Source organism: Syngnathoides biaculeatus, chromosome 12 (genome assembly GCF_019802595.1).
Source record: "Syngnathoides biaculeatus isolate LvHL_M chromosome 12, ASM1980259v1, whole genome shotgun sequence".
NCBI lineage: Eukaryota > Metazoa > Chordata > Actinopteri > Syngnathiformes > Syngnathidae > Syngnathoides > Syngnathoides biaculeatus.
The window spans coordinates 5,359,343-5,379,582 of NC_084651.1; the positions used below are offsets into that span (position 1 = coordinate 5,359,343).

The 20,240-nt window shown below is 44.6% G+C and overlaps 1 protein-coding gene across 1 annotated transcript in view; it reads left to right on the forward strand.

The window, feature by feature from the left end:
- Window positions 1–20,240, forward strand: part of LOC133509551 (protocadherin-15-like) — a 284,180-nt gene that overhangs the window by 71,577 nt on the left and 192,363 nt on the right. The window contains exon 3 of the mRNA XM_061836682.1: window positions 17,660–17,778. Coding sequence (XP_061692666.1) covers window positions 17,688–17,778 — 91 coding nt within the window. The 5' untranslated portion in view covers window positions 17,660–17,687. The remainder of the gene's footprint in view (window positions 1–17,659; window positions 17,779–20,240) is intronic.

Below are 20,240 nucleotides of genomic sequence, written 5' to 3' on the forward strand. Positions count from 1 at the left end.
CGCAGGATGTCTGGACTCTCCCTTAGAGATAGGGTGAGAAGCTCGGTCATCAGGGAGGGGCTCAGTGTCAAGCCGCTGCTCCTCCGCATTGAGAGGAGCCAGATGAGATGGCTGGGGCATTTGATTCGGATGCCTCCCTGGTGAGGTGTCCCACCGGAAAGTGACCCAGAGGACGACCCAGGACGCGCTGGAGAGACTATGTCTCTCGTATGGCCTGGGAATGCCTCGTGATCCCTCCGGAAAACCTGGAAAAAGTGGCTGGGGGAAGGGAAGTCTGGGTATCCTTGCTGAAGCTACTTCCCCTGAGACCCGACCTGGAAAAGCGGTAGAAAATGGATGGATGGTGATATATATAGTGAGAGAGAAAAGGGAAGATAATAATCATCATGTCACTTGCTGGTGGGTGCTAGTGGGAGAACTAGATTGACCGCTGTGCGTTTTCAAAAATTCACAAGATTAGAATACCAACGCTCTGCTCGACATAAACCACTGGTAGGTAATCGTTACTTGGACCTTTGGTGATGGTTTAATCGTGTTATTTAGTTTTTTTTTTTTTTCTCGAATAAGGACCGCTTGGATATGTGACTTGTATGTTATTTATATATATATATAAAAAAAAAGTACTTCTGGAGAGTGCATGGCTCTTAAAAGCATACTTACCATTCAGCAAATATGATTCTATTCATATGTACAATGGACACCTCCGGGAGAGATTTTTCGATATTATTTGAACGGAGTCTCGAGGGTGGCGATGCTTGAAATGATTCGGTCTCAAGTGACTAATGAGAGCACGAGGAGGGAGAAGAGCAAGTCAAATAGTTTCTTACTTTTCCTCCGCACTCCTTTCTTTCTTTACTTCCCTCATCCCGGTGTTTTATTGTCAGGTGAAATTGCTTTTTTTTTTTCCACCCTAGTGAGCATTTGGAGCAAAGTGTTAAGATGTTTGGGTTTCAAGCCAAGGTCTGGGCTTCAAAGTAAGATTCTTCGCCAGAGTTGGCGTTTTGAAGTATCAGGTTTGAAGGCAGGGGTGTGGTGTCAAGAATAGGTTTAGTTTCAGGGTCTCAAGTTACGGCTTCGTGCCACCTTTACGGTTTGAAAACTCGGGTACATACCAAGGTAAGCCTCTCAAATTATGGCTTCAAGACAGCGTTAGGGTTTCGATCAAGGTCTAGGGTCTCAACAAAAGTTGGTGTCTCAGATCAAGCTTTCAAAGTGGGTTTGGTTTGAACCAAAGGTCAGGATTTCGAGAAAAGAGACGGGCTCTCAAATTCAGGTTTTGAGACAGTTTTAGGCGGTTTTCTCGGCAGGATGAGCTCGTGCTTCTCCATTCTCTCCTCCCTCGGCGGCCACTGTTTAAAAACTGTCCCGCTGAGTGTCTCTCCAAACGGAGAAGGCCACGTCTGTCAGATCGGTGGCTCAGTGTCAGATATCAGACATTGTAAGTCGTTGCCGCCTAATGGAATTAAATGTGCAAAGAGGATCCATTAGTCCTGGTCCGGTAGAACGGCTGCGAGCGAGCATGCGAACGAGTGAAAGACAGCGGTGCGGCGCGAGGACACGCTTGGCAGCGGAGTACCGTCTATTTAGCACAATGACACCTTTTTTAATTCGTTCTTGTGTGGAGTTTTTCTTTTGCCGGTCTCCCTCGCTTTACTGCGCTTTTCTCAGTCAGTCAATTAATGCGAGTGTCATTGTGTTCGGCGAAAACTGTGGAAAGTAATCAGTATAATGTGTTTGGGGTGGGGGGGGGGGGGGTTGAAGGGGGGTACATGATTGATGACCTTGGAAGAGGTACCGCATAGGTATTAGCGTTGCGGTAAAACCACTCGGGTTACAAGTTAGTGTTTCAAGAATTAGTTTTGGACCCATCTTCGGGTTTTGAGTTAGGTTTGTAAACCAGACGTAGGTTAACGTTTCAAGATTGCGTAGGGGTTTAAAACAAGAGTTTTAAGACAGGGTTTACGATTTTAGACTAAGGTTAGAGCCTCAAAGTAGGGTTTCAACCAGGGTTCCAAGTTCAGGTTTCAATCTGAAGTTAGGTCTCAAGGAGGGTTTTTAAGACGGTTATTGTTTCAAACAAGAGGTGAGATTTTGAGGCCGGGTTCAGGTTTTTAAACTCCTGATAGGCCTTCGAGGCGGTGTTGGGATTTCGTATTATGGGTTCAAATCAAGGTTCGGGTTTCAAAGGAAGGTTTCAATTTAAAGTTGGGGCTCAAGGAGGGTTTTTAAGACAGTTATTCTTTCAAACAAGAGGTGTGGTTTCGAGGCAGGGTTCAGGTTTGTAGCTACTGATGGGCCTTCGAGATGGTGTTAGGATTTCATATTATGGGTTCAAATCAAGGTTCGGGTTTCAACTGAAGGTTTCAAACCAATGTTATTATTATATTAGAGTTTCAAAATAGGGTTTTAACATTAAGGTGTCAGAAAGTAGTTACTTCGAAGGGTTAACGTTTCAGATGGTTTCAGATCAGGGTTGGGGTTTCAAATTCAGATGTCAGACGGTACCCAATGATTGGATTTTAAAATGAAGTGCTTTTATTTTTTAGACAGTGTTAGGGTTAGTGGAAAATGTAAGTTAGGTTGATTACGCTTTGAAATTGGGCTTTAAATGTTATGATTTCAAAGTAGGGTTTCAAGGCAGGACCAGTTATTGTGGCGTCAGCTCGGGGTTAAATTGAACTACGTCCATGGATTCCACGCCACGGCAACGGCATGAAAGATCACCTCAGTCCAGCGCTGCGTGCTATTACAGGCCTCATTATTATAACTTTAAAAAAATTGAAATCCTTTGAGTAAATGGAGAATTCCCCATCATGGTCATAGCCACACTGCCGTTAACGGCAATAAAAATCACCAACCTGGTGAGGGATTTTTGTCTGGGGGGGAAAAAAAAAGTCAAGGTGGGGATAGCTCGGCGAGGCCCCGGAGCCGGCCGAGCTTAGGCGGCTTTTCCGGGGTTATAGATGACGGTCGGGGAATGACCGAGACGCGGGGATTAACACCTCCGAGGTCCTCTCCTTCCTTGTGGGTGAATTAGAGGAAATAAAAGGTTTAGCGGACCCCCGGGTCCTGTTGACATGGAGTATATTAACACCTCGCCGGGGTTAAGGTTTCTAGTTGGCCGTTCAAGACATGGTCAGGTTTTTGAACAAGGTTTACAGTTTCCAATGAGGGATTCAAGAATTGGCATGAGATTTGAAAGAAGGGTTCCAAGACAGTGTTTGAGTTCTAAGCGCGGGTGGAACGCTAGATTTAGTGTTTCAAACTAGGGTTCCCAGTTGTGGTCAGCGTTTGAAGACCATGTTAGGGTTTCAAAGTGAGGATTTATGCCAGAATTAGGGTTTTCAATGAGGGTCACACTTACTGATTACAGGTTCAAGACAGTTGTAGGGTTTCAAATTAGGAGTAGGGTTTCAAAATGGAAGTAGTGTTTCAAAAAAGCGTTCTACACAAGGATTAGGGTTTTAAAATAAGGGCTTTGAAAAAGATTTCATGCAGTCATGGATTCAAACAAGGGATGTGGTTTTACAGGTTCCGGGACCTTCTTCGCAGTTAAATTTAAAAACAAGATTAAAGTTTCAAACATGGGTTTAAACTTAGTCTTGGATTTTACTGCAGCATTTCAAGTCAGGTTGAGGGTGTCAATTACAGGTTTCAAAAGGTTTTGAGTGAAATTAGATGAACATTTCCCCGATTACAATTCCAGTGCTGGTCTTTCTCGGTATTGTGAACCAACAAATGAAAACACGACCAGGAAGTTGACGGTGACTCGTGACGTATGCTAATCAGATTTCCAGTAAAGAGGCTAAAAGGAATGACTAGATGTATAATATGAACCGTGGTGGGGTGGGGGGGGGTCCGCTGTCCCCCATCGATTGACCAATTCCTGGTCCCATCAGAACGTTGCATTAGCTAATGCAGAGCGCTTGTCTGACATGACCTCCTGCTTCGGGGAACTCACATTTTATTCATACGCTGCCAACTGCCAAAACGTGGCGGCAATATTTATCTCTGGTCGGAATTCTTAAGAATAGCCGAGGGAATCCAAACTCGCTCACTCACTCGCTCACTCATTTTATGCAAACTGTTAAGAAATATCATTCAACAAAACATGTGAAATTATTTGGGATTTTTTTTTTTGAACAGTCAAATTAAAAATTTCATTTAAATGAAGAGAAATAGAAATAAAACAAAAGGACGACAAATTAAAGGAATGAACTTTACAATATTAACTGAAGCAATTATAAATAAACAAAAAGCGAAGTAGCTCACGAGCTAGCACATCAAATTTATACTGTTTATACTGTAACCCTAACCGTATGCCAAAAATACAATGCAAAAGCGAAATAGTAAAATATGCATTAAAAATGAAAAACTAATAAATGCAAAGAATTGACTGCAAATTAAATAAATCAACTTTACAGCATAATTTTTGCCCTCTAGAAATAATAATGAATGAAGCCAAACACAAAGTTGTTTTAAAATATTATGGAACCGTATGCATGATATTCTATATTATAAACAACATTTAAATATTAAATCAAACATTAAAAAATTATGAAAAAACAAAAATGATAAATTGAATTAAACTACAATTCATTCTAGAAATAATAATGAATGAAGCCAAAAATAAAGTTGTTTTGAAATATTATGGAACCGTATGTATGATATTCTATATTATAAACATTTAAATATAAAATCAAACATTAAAAAATTATGAAAAAACAAAAATGATAAATTGAATTAAACTACATTTCATTTAAACAAATATTAACTCTTGTTAAAAATGATCAAATAAGAAAAACAATCCATGTATATTTTGCAATGTATTTTGAAATATAAGGAAATATTAAACTGTGTATTACCTTGATAAATTCACATTTGTCATTATTTTTGCTGAGGCAATTTTATACACAACCCTCCACAACTGCTAAAAAAATAATAATTCGCATTGTTGAATTTTCTGCGAGACGTCATTGGAATAAGTGTGACATCTCTTCTGCGCAGACTTGAAGTCGTCTCGGCAAACAGCGGAGCCCTCCTTTCATGTTTGTTCCTCCTCTGTAGTTGTACTTCAAACCTCAGGAAAAGAAAAATAGCTATTTCCGTCTACAGATGCATTACGTAAACCGTTGTGAAGTATTCTTCGCCTTCACGGCCGAACGCGATAAAAAGACGGAGCTGTGCGGGTCTGCGACAAACTCGCGTTTCCGCTCGTTCCGCTCGACGCTGCGGAAGGAGGAACCCTCGTCTTGATTGCGTTTCCGCGTGTCCATTGCTTCGTCACGTTCGTGAATGGCGTGAGATCGGAGTGGCAATCGGTAGATAAACTTTACATGTTGGTGAGAACCTGCAAAGGAGAAGAAAAAAATAAATATGGGAATAAAGTTAGTCGGAAAAAGGTGCCGTGCCCTCTCCAGGTCGGGGATGAGATCCTGGCCCAAGTGCAGGAGTTCAAGTATCTTGGGGTCTTCTTCACGAGTGGCGCGGACCTTGTGATAAAGAGGGAGCTCAGTCGAAAGGCGAAGCTCTCAATTTACCAGTCGATCTACGTTCCTACTCTCACTTATGAGCACGAGCTGCGGGTCGTGACCGAAAGAACCAGATCCCGGATACAAGCGGCCGAAATGAGTTTCCTCCGCATGGGCGTCCGGACTCTCCCTTAGAGATAGGATGAAACGCTCGGTCATCCGGGAGGAGCTCAGTGTCGAGTCCCTGCTCCTTCGCATCGAGAGAAGCCACATGAGGTGGCTGGGGCATCTGATCCGGATGCCTCCCTGGTGAGGTGTTCCGGGCATGTCCCACCGGAAAGAGACCCCGAGGATGACCCAGTACACGCTGGAGAAACTTATGTCTCTCACCTGCCTTTGGAACGCCTCGGGATCCTTCTGGAAAAACTGGAAGAAGTGGCTGGGGAAAGGGAAGTCTGGGTAACCATGCTGAAGCCACTTCCCCGCGACCCCACCCGGAAAAGCGGTAGATAATTCATGGATGGATGGAAGTTGGAGAATAGGAGGCGGGGTACACCCTGAACTGGTTGCCAGCCAATCACAGGCCACAGTCACACTACGCACCTACGGGCAATTGAGAGTATCCAATTAATGTTGCATGTTTTTTGGGATGAGGGAGAAAATCAGAGCGCCCAGATAAAACCCACGCAGGCACGGGGAAAACATGCAAACTCCGCACAGGCGGGGGCCGGGATTCGAACCCGGGTCCTCAGCAGTGTGAGGCCAACGCTCAAACCAGACTCCCCAGCGTGCCGCCACTTCTAATATCACGCGACTCCAACTTCAATCTCAGAAGAGCAAATTTGCAATACGATAAGCTGATTGTGATGAACATTTTAAAAAGCGTCAATTCCCCATCTCTTTTGAGAAGAATTATTTATTATCATGAAAAATAGTCGTGCATTTGATGTAAATACATTTTTCAACTGAAGGAGAATACACATTACGTTTCGAGCGCAGGCGTCCATTTTGCGAGAATAGACGTTTCATTTTAAAAGAAGTTTAAATTTACAGCTTCGCCCACAATAGAAATGCAAATTTTTCCTCGTCCTCCCACTGAATTTCTGTTGAATAGCCGCCGTCCTTCAGTGGTACGACGCACAAAAAAAGTTGTAAAACGAGGGAAGCTTAATGACCGTCGCCTGCATTATTGAGAGGGGGTCGGTGGGGGGGGGGGCACGTTTGAGATGGCCCCTCACGCTGAGGGCTTTTTTCTTTCTTTTTCTCTACGCTCGCTTTGCACTCTCATCGTCGCAGTTAAATCAGCAGTCTGAAAAGCTGTCTGTCATGTGACTGATTTGGATTTTTTTTTTTGGTACAGCGCCGAGGTCCCGGGTACGATCCCGGACCCGCCTGTGTGGAGTTTGCGTGTCCACCCCGTGCCTGCGTGGGTTTTCTCCGAGCCCTCCGGTTTACTCCCACATCCCGAAAAAATGCAACATTAATTGGGCACTCTAAATTGGCCTAAGGTATGATTATGAGTGTGGCAGTTTGTCTCTATGTGCACTGCGATTGGCTGGCGACCGGTTCAGGGTGTACCCCGCCTCCTGCCCCTTGACAGCCGGGATAGGTTCCAGCACTTCCCGCGACCCTCGTGAGGATAAGTGGCAAAATAAATGGATGGATGGATAATTGGCCACTAAAATTGGCCCAAGGTGTGATTGTCAGTGTGGCTGTTTGTCTTGATGTGCACTGCGATTGGCTGGCGACCGCTTCAGGGTGTACCCTGCGCCTCCTGCCCGTTGACAGCAGGGATAAGCTCCAGCACTCCCCGCTACCCTCGTGAGGATAAGCGGCAAAGAAAATGGATGGATGGATATTATGATTTACCCGGTAACTGTAACAGCCTGGAAGTGCAATTAAAAATGGGCGCCGCTGTATCGGGATTACACTGGAATGTGCAAACAAATGTCGTTGGATGACACGATTAATGAGGCCCGACGAGACGCGATATTTACACTGATCAATCACTGCTTTGTTTGAGGAACGATTCAATATAAAAAGAGGGATGTACTGGAATTCCCGGCCGACAGAGCGCACCTGGTTATAAGCCTCACCTAGTTCCCATTTGTAAAGGAAATTCCATTTGGTACATAGATACGGCGCAGCTGTGTAAAAGCCTCAAGTGCCCACATTGAAACACGAAATATTTACAAAGATGGTACACAGAGAGTTTAATGCTAGCGCCGCCGCGCTAACGCTAGCGCCATTGCGCTAGGAGGGCCGCTTAAAAAAATAACATACCGGTAAAAATCACTGAAACACGGCAAAAACACGCTAGCGCAGGGCTAACAGGGCCGGGCCGGTAAAAGTCACTTCCTCGGCACATATATTCCACTGGCCGTTCGAAAAAATGCACAAATTATAGCCGCATCACCGCGTAAAGCGTGTGAAAAAAGCTGCGGCTTATAAGCCGGAAATTACACTAGTTGTCACTTCACTATTCCCCCACGGAAGAAAAGACAAAACGGGGTGTTCGGGATAAGCCTACACTATTAATTCCGCCTCAATTTTAATACATTTTGTGCTTTCTTTTCTCATTGTTTGTTTCAGAGAGGGTTATGTTTGTTTTTATGTTTCCAGGAAAAATCTCAATTGCAACTCAATCCAGTCGTAATTGCAATGAAATCACACAAAAAAAATAAAAAGGAAATTGAATGTATATTGTAAATTTGAGTTTTGCCTCTTACGTGAGAAAGTTTAGCCCCCCCCCCATACACGCAGGAGACAGAGGAGGTTTGAAACCCAAGTGTGCAGCAACACATGCACCAATCAATACCACAATACTGCAGGCATAATTATTATTTTTTTTGCATACACAAAGAACGACTAATATTGTTTCAGTTACTCGTAGTTGTGAAAACAGTCTTCGCTTAACCCTGCGTGACTGCATTTTGCTGCCCCCTGGCGGTCAAGCCTCACGAATCCCCAGTAAATTAACGATCCACGCTGTTTAATTGTTTCCGTTCCATTCAATTATCGTCGTTTTTATAGCCTATCATTGCAAAAAAAAAAAAAAAAAAAAAACATAAAATCTGTCACCCTCCCGGCGAACACGTCGGAACGTGAAGCGTCGCTAAATACGTGTCTTTACATTGTCGTCGCCGCGTTAGATTGTTCTCGAGATATCGAGTTTCGGTAGCGGTTGTCTGATTGGATGTTCACCCCGATGGAAACGTTATCTTCATCTCCAACGCGCCGGTTTGTCATTAAAGCGCCGCCCTTGTTACTGCTGATTGTATCTCCCAGTAGGTAATGAATTGCCGCTGGCTTTAATGTCCTTTACATTTGCTCTTGCTCGCGGGTTGATTGTAAAATGTGCAGGAGTGCGCGCGGCCGGTTCGGTTTCGGCCTCCGGTTTTACGTCGCACCTGATGGTGTTCGGTTACTCCAGTGGGTCCTTTGCTTTGGCCACGTAGACACACCAAGATCGGCTTTCAAGTTGGTCTTGAATCATTAAATGGTTGTAAATGACGTGTCTATTTATTTAGTACCAGTTTGGCTATCCAGCCATCCATCCATCCATTTTCTTTGCCGCTTATCCTCACGAGGGGAGTGCTGGAGCCGATCCCAGCTGTCGACGGGCAGGAGGCGGGGTACACCCTGAACTGGTTGCCAGCCGATCGCAGGACACAACGAGACAAACTGCCGGACTCAAAATCACACCTAGGGGCAATTTAGAGTGTCCAGTTAATGTCGCATGTTTTTGGGATGTGGGAGGAAACTGGAGGGCTCGGAAAAAACCCACGCAGGAGAACATGCAAACTCCACACAGGCCGGGGGCCGGGTTCGAACCCGAGTCCTCAGAACTGTGAGGTCAACGCTTTACCAGCTGATCCACCGCGCCGCCCCCCTTTTAAACCATTAATCCAAAAGAAAACTAGTGAGGTACTCTGTGGACCACATCTATCGAGGCAACCACATATTTGAGCCTTTACCCTGCTAGCACAATGTTAATGCTAACAGGCTATCTAGCTATCTATCTATCTATCTAGCTATCTAGCTAGCTATCTATCTATCTATCTATCTATCTATCTATCTATCTATCTATCTATCTATCTATCTATCTATCTATCTATCTATCTATCTATCTATCTATCTATCTATCTATCTATCTATCTATCATCTATCTATCTATCTATCTATCTCTATCTATCTATCTATCTAGCTATCTATCTATCTATCTATCTATCTATCTATCTATCTATCTATCTATCTCTCTCTCTCTTTACTTTCATAGCTATCAAGCGATTGTAAAAAGAATTTAACCGTTATGCTTACTGGTGGTGGTAATCAAAACATTCTTTACTTTGTACATTCTGACAGTCTATGAATTGATTTTTTTGATCTTCGGATATTACAAAAATACCTGACCTGGTTTTGGTTATGGATCACACGACGGGGTTTCCAGAGTTAAGCAAGAGGAACTACAAAAACGAAGTGCAATTACAATTGAGAGCGTGGTGTACATCGGCTGATTTTATTTTTTGATTTTGGCCAAAGTATGAGTTATTCTTTCTGATGCCTCGTTCCACCAAAATAAAAGCCTAAGAGAAAGCGACATTTGTAAGATTTTCTGGAACTGTTTTGAGCTTTTGCATGACTCTCATGACGCTTCAGTTTACATTTTTTTGAACATTTTGGTCAAAATCAGCATTTTTTTTTTTTTTTTTTTTTTTAGTTTTTCCAACGTCAGGGCAAACATTGCGATATAAAGTCGTTATCTGCGATCTTCCACGGCTCGGCGCGCTCGGTCATTTCCGAGTGGCTCACTCCGATAACCTGACATATAATAACGGCGATGGGCCGTTGATGCAGCTTCTATATTCTATTACGTGCATTAAGGAGGCGGCGGGATGTTGCTCGTGAGACCGATGAGGATGTCGGGCCTCTTGAAAATGCTCGTTTCTCTCCTCCGACTTAAACGAGTCGCTTTTATTGCCGCACCTGTCGCTTACGCAGCCGAGGGTTGTTTTACCCCCGCCGAAAAAGTCCCCGACGCTTTGATTTTTATTCCACTACGGCAAAGGTGTTATTATCGTTACCGTTTGAAAATGGCTGTCTGCGAGTCGGTATGAATGCTTATCACCGTTTGGCGAGCAATTACCAAATACCTTGCAATTATATATATATATATTTTTTTGAACCACTGGTATTTGTCAGACCAGACTGAAACAAGTGGATGAATTTTTTTTTTTTTTTTTTTAAATTTGCCCAAAGAACGATCCATCAAATCGGGCTGCCCGTGGATGTCATATTAATAATTTAAGATGGCTTCTTCATTAGTTTAGAATTAGGACCTTCAGCATTTAGCTATAAGTAGCCAATAAAGACCGTGGACATATTTTTATATTTTACGGGATTATTAGCACTCGCACGCTTGGTTCATTTCTCCTGATGAGTCACAGGCAGACCGGACCCTTTAGCACCTGAAACTCGAAGCCTTTGCTAGTTTAAATGTCATCCTCTGCAGCCTGCAGTCTTGACGCTGGCTGATTAAAACTGTCACACTGGATGGGATGTTTCAATTATATAATAGATTTTTTTTTTTTTTTGGGTGGGGCGGGGGGCTTGTTAAGGCACAGCAAATTATCAGTTGTGCTTTAAACAGTGGAGTGGAAAAATGATCAAAATATTTCATTAATCTTTTTGGGGGTCTGCGTCGATTACTCATCCATTGAGGATGTAAAAATTTCCATTGATGTGAATGTTTTTGGGAACCTGATGAGGACAAGCGCTATTGAAAAACTGATAGGGGAACATTTGCGGCAAGCTAGCAAGACGCTAATGCTACAGTCTGGCATTTCATCGAGTAACCCGGTTTTGTCAAACATTTCGAGACTCGCAGAATATCCCAATTATAAGATTTTGTTAGCGTCAAATTTGTTGGTTGAGTTGCATCCAGGCGACGGTAATGGAAGAACGAAAACAGGAAGTAGAGTTCTACTTGAAATGCAACTAGTTCTCAGGCTTCTGGTGATTGTTGTTGTTGAGGCGCCTGAGGATGGTCCTCGGAAGCGCGAGACTCGCACGTGGCAGGCTCCGTCGTCCTACGAAGAGAAGAAGAAGAAGATGACGAGAGAATGTCGGGAGCAAAGGATGACAGGGACATAGATACGAAGGTAGAAGGGGGGCGCTGTGGCAGAAACTGCAAACGAAGGCTTGGAGTCCCTTTTGAATATCGGGTCTGGCCGGAGCAGGTCTTGTGGAAACCCCCGTTGGGAGGCGGTACAGGTGATCGAATCAAAGCCACAGGGAAAAGGGCGCGAGTCCGAGTGACTTGACCGTGCTTCGTAAGGCTCCCCGGGTGGAGACCCCCCTCGCGGGACGCCACGGGGAAGGTACCTGGTCTTTGTCCTGTGTTTTCCCCTGATGATATGCAAATGTATAAACGAGCTAACCACACAGTGTTAAAAAAAAATGTGCAAAAACAAGAAAATAACTTCAACTTTGATAAGTGACTGTTGATGGTCAGCCAGCAAGTATTGAAAATATTGACCTTTATTTCTTTTTTTTTTTTTTTTTTTTTTTACGATATGACTCGTGGACCACTTAAAGTAATTTGCCTTCAGTGGTCGGTCAGAAAGCTCTCCGGTTCTGCTTTCATTAAATCTGAACTATTATACCTGACACTGACACGGCGTGACGAAGAGGAGATCCGAAGACGCTGGGGATTGCACAGGGCTGCGGTTTTTGAAGTCAACTGGAAAATATGGATGTTTGAGATGGATAAATCTTGCGGTTCTAACTTTCAGCATAAAGTAGCGATAACATAGCTTCAGAAAATATCTATAGAAAGGATTCGCTTGACAGCAGCGAACGTGTTCATCGCGCTAGTGGGAGGAGCTACGAGGAAGAAGTGTTTTTAACTGCACCTCAAGGGCCAGAGTAGAGACTCGAGACAATTAGACTCGTAAAAACAAAACTTGAAGTCCGTTCATCAAAAGTTATCAATTGACAAACCACGTTTTGGAATCGACGGCAGGTTTTACGGTTGCTCAAAGGCAGTCTGAGACGCGCTATCTTCTTTTGATTGGTCACTATAAAAGCGAATGATCAATCGATTGATGCAACATGACTGGGACGCCGCGTTTCGGAAGCTTCTGTTGGGTTTTTACGGTACCTAAAGATTATTATTTTTTATTTTTTTTGCCCTCTTTTGATTTGTGAACTGAAAAATTCACGATCACTTTATTGATTCGTTGGGCATCCCTCGTTTTGAAACCCTCCGTTGGGTATTGCCATAGCGAAAGAGCGGCGTTAGATGCACTTGCTTCTTTTGATCTGTCAAAACAAAATTTCCTCCCTCATCCCAAAAATATGCAACATTAATTGGACACACTAAATAGCCCCTAGGTGTGATTGTGAGTGCGGCTAGTTGTCTCGATGTGCCCTGCGATTGGCCGGCAACCGGTTCGGGGTGTACTCTGCCCCCTGCCCGTTGGCAGCGGGGATAGGGTCCAGCACTCCCGCGACCCTTGTGAGGATAAGCGGCTAAAAAGATTGATGAACTGTGAAAGAAATCAGTATTTTGGGATTATCAGGGATTTATGGGGCAGAGCTAGACATAACACAAATAATTGACTCGTCAACAGAAGGCGTTATAATCAATAAATCGATTCATGGTGATTGGCCAGTCCTCGTTTTGGGACTATCCATCATGGGTTTTATGGTACCTAATGATTCCTCATTCAGGAACCATCCACAGGTTTTATTGGTATCCAACGGGCAGTTAGACACATTGCAGTCTTTTCACGGGTCGACAGGAAACCGTCACTTATGGGCGTCAGCGGTCATGGAACGGGAAGAACACCCAAAGCACCTTTCCTCAACAAACAAAACGCCTCCTTTTACGGACCTCTCATGACGGACGTTATCAATTGTTGCCAATGTAAGACCAGGATGAAGGATTTTGAACGTTACAGTGTTGTTGTTGCCAGTCGTTCCATGTTGTCCCGGGCCGAGCATTTGCTATGAAGCCTGATTTCACAAATTATCGCCCGCTCTCCGGAAAAGAAAAGGCAGAACTTCCGGGAGTGAGGCGTGCCGTCAAGAAAGCACAAAGATGAGACAGACAAGGGCGAAAGTACCCTTGTTGTTCTTGGCGGGTGACACGTCGGCTTTCCCTCGATGGATCTTTTTGAGTGCGACATTCGGCATCCCGCAGTACCCGCTGTTCGGCTTCAGTCGGCGGGCGTTTTATTGGAAATGACCAGAGTTTTTGTTTGCTCAGACGTCCCCCCCCCCCCCCCCCCCCCGGAGAGAGATCCGTTCCAAGATGGTGGTCAGCTTGATTTGATCACTCCAAATTAATCTCTCAGGAATTTGTTCAAGGTGTGACCTCTCATACTTTGCTTGTCAATTAATTAGAGTGTATTGATTAGAGTGATGGGTGGGTGGGTGGGGGGGGGGTTCAGGGTCATGACTGGTCTAGGTCGGTTCCAAAGTAGGAACAGGCTAAATTAATTGATTGATTAATATTCAATGCCCAGACTTCATATGTTGCGTTCAGCTTTCTTTCGCATCGCCTTCCTGGCAAAGTGCCACAGATGAGATTTATCCGGTCTTGAATTCGGCGTGCACGTCTACGCGCCTGTTGCAGATTGACGCATCCGGATAATCCGACGCGTAGCGACGTCGTCGCAACAGCGGCGATGGCTTTTACCGCAAACGTTGCCTGGTCGGGAGTATCAAGTGTTACACGGTGTACTCGTACACACTGAATGTGTTCTACCCTTGGTACACTTTACACCGGATATGATACCTGTACCTTGGACGCCGGTCACAGTCACTGTGATTTTTCTTGATGTCTTTCTTGATGTTTTTGTTTTTACCACTGAAGCACATGACCGAGTTGCTTATCTGGAGTATGTGCCGAGGCAACCAACCAACCAACCTTTGCTTTATTCAGAAATATTCAATGAAGACAAATTGATATCATGAACTAAAAGTGGAGAAAAGTAGAAGTAGTCCACTAACCAAAGTGAAAAATTCCAACGTAATTATTCGTGTATTTTTCCACTTTAGCTATATAACTTGTGTTTTAAGGCCCCGTCACACCATGACGTTCTCCTCAGCGTTCTATAGCATTTGAGGAAACGTTGCTAGTCGCCCATGGTCGCCGGGATAGCGCCAGAAGAGCGTTGTTTGAACGCTAGTGAACGTCAATGATCGCTGGGAATCGGCGGAGAACGCCGGTCCGGGAAAAAAAGTTTTGAACAGGCACAAAAGTACTCACCGAGGTCAGCGTTCGTCAACGTTTAATTTTAAACGCTGCAGAACGTTTGTGAAACGTTTTACTAACGTTCGCCGAGCGTTGCACGCGTTTGGCTATCGGTAGTCAGTCGTTACTCTAGCGTTACTTGGTTGTTACTTAATCGTTTGCTTTGCAGTGAACGACTCACTGGCGACCTGTCAACGACCACTGAACAATCCCCAAGCGCACAGCGTGTACTAAAGTCAAACGAACGTCCTTTGGCGTCCATTGAGTGTCATTCGAGCGTTTCCCGAACGTCCAAGCATATGGGTATATAAACCGATGCGTTGCATTCTTACTTGCAGCGCTAGTTGCTGAAGTCCGCACCCCACCTTTTTTTCGTCTAGGCGGCGTGATGCTGACTGTTCAAACTCACGAGAACAACTGAAGTGACTATGAAATTTCCAACGTTTTCCTTCCCGTTCCACTGTAAAAATTACACGCCAGCAAAACGCTATTCTGTCGTTATTTACCGGTTTAGTCACACGCTCAACACGCTCGTCTAACGTTGACAAATCGCTCGTTGCGCGCCAGTGATTCGTTAGCACACGCTAATGGTTTTTAGGGGTATCTTATTTGGTCGCTGTTACATGCTTCTTGTGCGTTAGACACACGTTAATCATGCGTTAGACACACGTTAATTACACGCCAGATGTGTCATCCTCGTTTGAGAACGCTGAAAAATAGAACGATTGAAATGTTCAGAGAACGTTGACCAGAACGTCATGGTGTGACGGAGCCTTTAGTGATGTCATTCGAATGTACGCAAGTCGCTGTGATTTGACAGGCGCGAATGCGCCCGCGCGCCTTCCCACTCGCAAATCTGCAGTCGAGTATGAAAAATCACGCGCGTGAAATTTGTTAGGAGTAGAAATACATAGACGTTGAAAGACTTCGCTTATTTTGCGTAGTCTTGCGCACTTGTCGCACACCCCCAGCGCACATGAAAACCGATCCAGCCCAGTGGACCACAGCCTCCTAGTTTACCTGACACCGCCCCCCTCTGCTCTCAAAGGGGTACCACTCAAAATTACAAACAGAACACACACCCGCAACTTTATATCTGCAGGCATGGCCGGTTGGGGCACACCCGTATCTTGATATCCGCGGGCATGACTGACCACACCTGTACATTTTCAAGTGTACGGCTGTATTCTATTGACATTTTATTTAATTTCTGTGTTAGCATTGTTGCGCCAGTGAGAAGCTAAATTTAGTTGGCAATGATTCAATCCTTGGTGGTCTCCATCGCTGGAAGCTAAATGTAGACCGCAGAGGTAACCCCCAATCTTCTACAAATTCAATCATCTGGTACAACTGGAAAATACATTTTCCATAATGTCTCGTCTTTAGCTAACGAGCCTCAGCCTGTTGAATTATTCTCCTTAACACCACATTATGATGTGATAATGCTTTATGTAGAAGCCTGTTACACTTTGCGGTCCCGGTTTGTTGCATTGTTAGGCTTCCGAGTGCCGAGCCCCGTCCGGCCCTGTCGACTCGCGTCTGTCGCGGGTAACAAGGCAGGTTCATCGCGGGAAGTGGTGTGCAGCGCTCCCCTGAGTGCTGCACTTAAGGTCGATCACGGCGTCATCACGGGCCCGCTGATTCACGCGCTGTCAGTTTCCGCCGGGAGAATTAGCTCTGCCCGCTGTGAACTCGCCCGGGCAAAGTTGCGGGGAAGGTTTGAGGGGCTGTAAAGTTTGAGCAGATTGAACAGCGTGACATCTCACATCCTGGACTTGTGGGGAATTTATGCCAAATTCATTCAATTGAAAGTTAGAGGGACAGATCTTGGACTTGAGAGAAGACCTGGCTCACAATCTCATCTCAAATATTATCCGAAGTTTATTTATTTAATTTCCAATTGTTCACTCAATTGTTTTTGTTTTTTTTTTTTTTTTTTTCCATGTGGACAGGAGCAAAATCAGCTCAGAGTTCTAAAACTCTTCTTTATTTTCTCATGCTTTTTAGAATATATCCACTTTTAGATCATATTACTTGCACTATATGCGGTTTTAATTGTCTTTTTTTTAATATGGTGTTTGTTCATTTTGATTGTTTTAATCCTGTCTTAAATGTTTTATCTCTTTGTTTTCAAATGACTTTAATCATGTGTAATAAATGCGCTATACAAATAAATTTGATTTGTTTTGCTTTACAAGAACAGCCCATTTAAATAAAAAAAATGTAAACGATACGTAGCGATGTAATGACCCAAAAAACAACCAATCTGAAAAGTCGGTAGTGACTTGTTAAAATGACTTTTAAATGGATTGTGCAGAATGGTTTTTAATGATTTATTTAGAACCGCAATGGCGCCTTGTAAGATTCAACACTGTTAGTTCCAGCATGTATTTGTTTATATTTAAAACAAATGCTCCCATAGGAAATAGTGTCAAAAATATTTTTAATAAAGCACCTTTTGTAACTTTAGAGATATATTAAATGTCATCAAAGTGTGTGTGTGTGTGGGGGGGGGGGGAACATAGCTAACGTTTCTTACGTAAGAGGGAAAACTCACTTGTATATTCAATTTCCCTTTCATTATTTTATTTGTGATTTCGACGCAATTACGATTGAGCGCCAATTAAGATTTTACCGGGTAACTTCACGGAGTCAACCAACTAAAAAATGCTGCGGGGAAAGCCTCGCAAGAGACGAATGCCCAAGATGTATTAAAATTGAGGCGGAACTAATGGTGTAGGTTTATCCCAAACTCCCCGCGTCTTCTCTCTGTTCACTGTGCTTCAAACTAAAAGTGACAGCCCACTGATGGAGAGTTTTTTTTTTTGTGGTGGTGGGGAGCATGTTTCCCAAGGGTATTTGTGATGAGACTCAAATGGGGAAAAAAAAAAAATAAAAAAAATCTCCCTCTTTCCCCCTCCACCAGGTTGGCAGGCAATAAGGCTTGACAGAAGATGCGACGGGGCCGGTGGTTTATCAGATGGCTGGCAACAGGAATGGCCATCCTGTCTTCGCTAAACGCCGTCTGGGGCCAGGACACCGACGGTAAGATCAGAATCTCTTGTCAAACGCCGGCCATGCTGTTTTTGTGAGAAATGAAAAGATGATTATTGCGTGTGACAAAAACTTCGACATTTTATTGTATGAGCAAGTTTTCGATCTGCACCGGAAAACTGAAAAGTAGTCATGGTGGGATGAAACATTCACTATTTCATTGTGTGTGAAAACTATGCGATCCGGTGGACCTCAACTTTTCCCGGCGATGATAGGGTCCGAGCCCGCAAACAGTGATTTTTCCGCAAATATTATATTACTACATTCAAATGAAAGTTTATAGCATGACAACTTTTTGGACTATTGAGTTTTGTAGACCTCTGAGATCGACAGACTCAGGTCGAATAGTGGAGCGCAGAGTAATGGATAGGCTGACAGACGAGGTTAGACTGGATTCCCCTTGGACCACGATGTTCGTAGATGATAATGTGATCTGCAGGGAACAGGTGGAGGAATAGTTAGAAAAATGGAGAAAGGAGAGGAGTGAGGATTAGCCGAAGTAAAACAGAATATATGTGCGTGAATGAGAGGGGAGGAGGGGGAAGAGTGAAGCTCCAGGGAGAAGAGATGGCGAGGGTGGATGGCTTCAAATACTTGGGGTCAACAACACAGAGCAATGGAGAGTGTGGTCAGGAAGTGAAGAAACGGGCCCAAGCGGGGAGGAACAGTTGGCGGAAGGTGTCTGGTGTTTATGTGACAGAAGAGTCTCCGCGAGGATGAAGGGCAAAGTTTATAGAACAGTGGTAGGCCGGCCGTGATGTACGGATTAGAGACGGCGGCACTGAAGAAACAACAGGAAGCAGAAATGGAGCTGGCATAAATGAAGATGTTGAGGTTCTCGGTCGGAGTGAGCAGGTTGGATAAGATTAGAAATGACCTCATTAGAGGGACAGCCGAAGTTGGATCTTTTGGAGACAAGGTTAGAGAGAGCAGACTTCCATGGTTTGGACATCTCCAGAGGCGAGAGAGTGAGTATGTTGGTTGAAGGGTGCTGAGTATGGAGCTGCCAGGCAAAAGACCAAAGATGGATGTTGTGAGGGAGTACATGAGACAGCCTTAGATGAAAAAAGACGACACGCTGTGGCGACCCCTGACGGGACAAGCCGAAAGAAGAAGACGAGTCCACGGCAAACACACAAATGTGAGATCTCAACAATCATACGTTCAGCCACTCTTTGTCGCATACCGTCGCTTCATATTTTCACTTGAATTTGCTGCTATAATTTCATTCGTAGTCGAGTATTATAGCGCGGAGTGTGCCATCTTTAAACCGTTCTCTTGCACCTCTTGTCCGCCCATTGATCCCAGCACGAGTGCCGACGCCGCGCCGGCTCGTTCAACAAATGCCCACGGAAGGTCAAACATCAATCCAGAGTGCGGTGGCCACATGCAAAGAGCCCATACATACACCCCGAAATCCCTCAAAATGCTTAATCTACATGCAAACACACAGTGGGATTTACGTCTTTGAATGCGTAGGGTGTGGATTACTCGGTATTCCTATAGAGACTCCAGACACGTGACCACCATCTCGCCGTCCTGTCTCTGCACCTTCATTCTGACCCGCAATGATTGTCTATTTTGGGGATTTTCTGATTAAAGGCCAGATGTGCCGCCCGTATCTGGCTACAGCAGTTGCGTAGCAGCCTTTGGGGGGGCGGTGGATTGACAGCGGACAGGGTTTAATCTGTCCGCCAGTGGGTTGTAATCAGGCTCCACCGCAGTGCACGACGGAGGATGAGGGGAGGGGGGTGCTCTTACTTAGACTGGGCTCTGAGCTTGCAGGGCTTTTTGTACCAATTGGCCCAGCTTGGAGCTTCTCAGTGTGTTATCGTGCGTGTGGTTGTGGGAACTATGATTGCCACCCTTAATCTCCATGAAAGGCGAAGATGGCCTGTGAATCAGCAGGCGTCTAAAGTTGAATACAAACACCCCCACCCCCACCCCCACCCCCAACCCCCCGGCGTTCCTCTATGATCTGTGACGGTACCGCAGGAATTAATGTCCACCTCGATCCGTCTGATGTTCTCATCGATATTACCACGCGGCCCTTTCTTCCCCTTCCTCACGGTCGCTTCTGACGCATGCTCCCAATTTAACCCTTAAGAAAAAGCACCTACAGGCAATTACAGCGAGGATCCCCCAAGACTCGTCCGGTAATGGTCGGCGGGCGGCGAGACAAAGAGGCTTCTTCGTGCGGGCGGAATCTCGATCCAAAACAAAACAGTGCAGCGCCGTCTATCTGTGCATCGATCCGTGCAATTTTGCTCTGGAGTGAGGAAGCGCCGAACGATTAGATGCCTCCCCGTACGAGATCTTCTCTTTGTTATCTGTTGCCGTTTCAACAAAATGAGAGGACTCTGTAGGTCTGTGTGTATTCTATTGATGGGTTTTGATTATTTGGACCTGTATGATCTAATAAATGGTATACTATCGACATATCATATCTTATT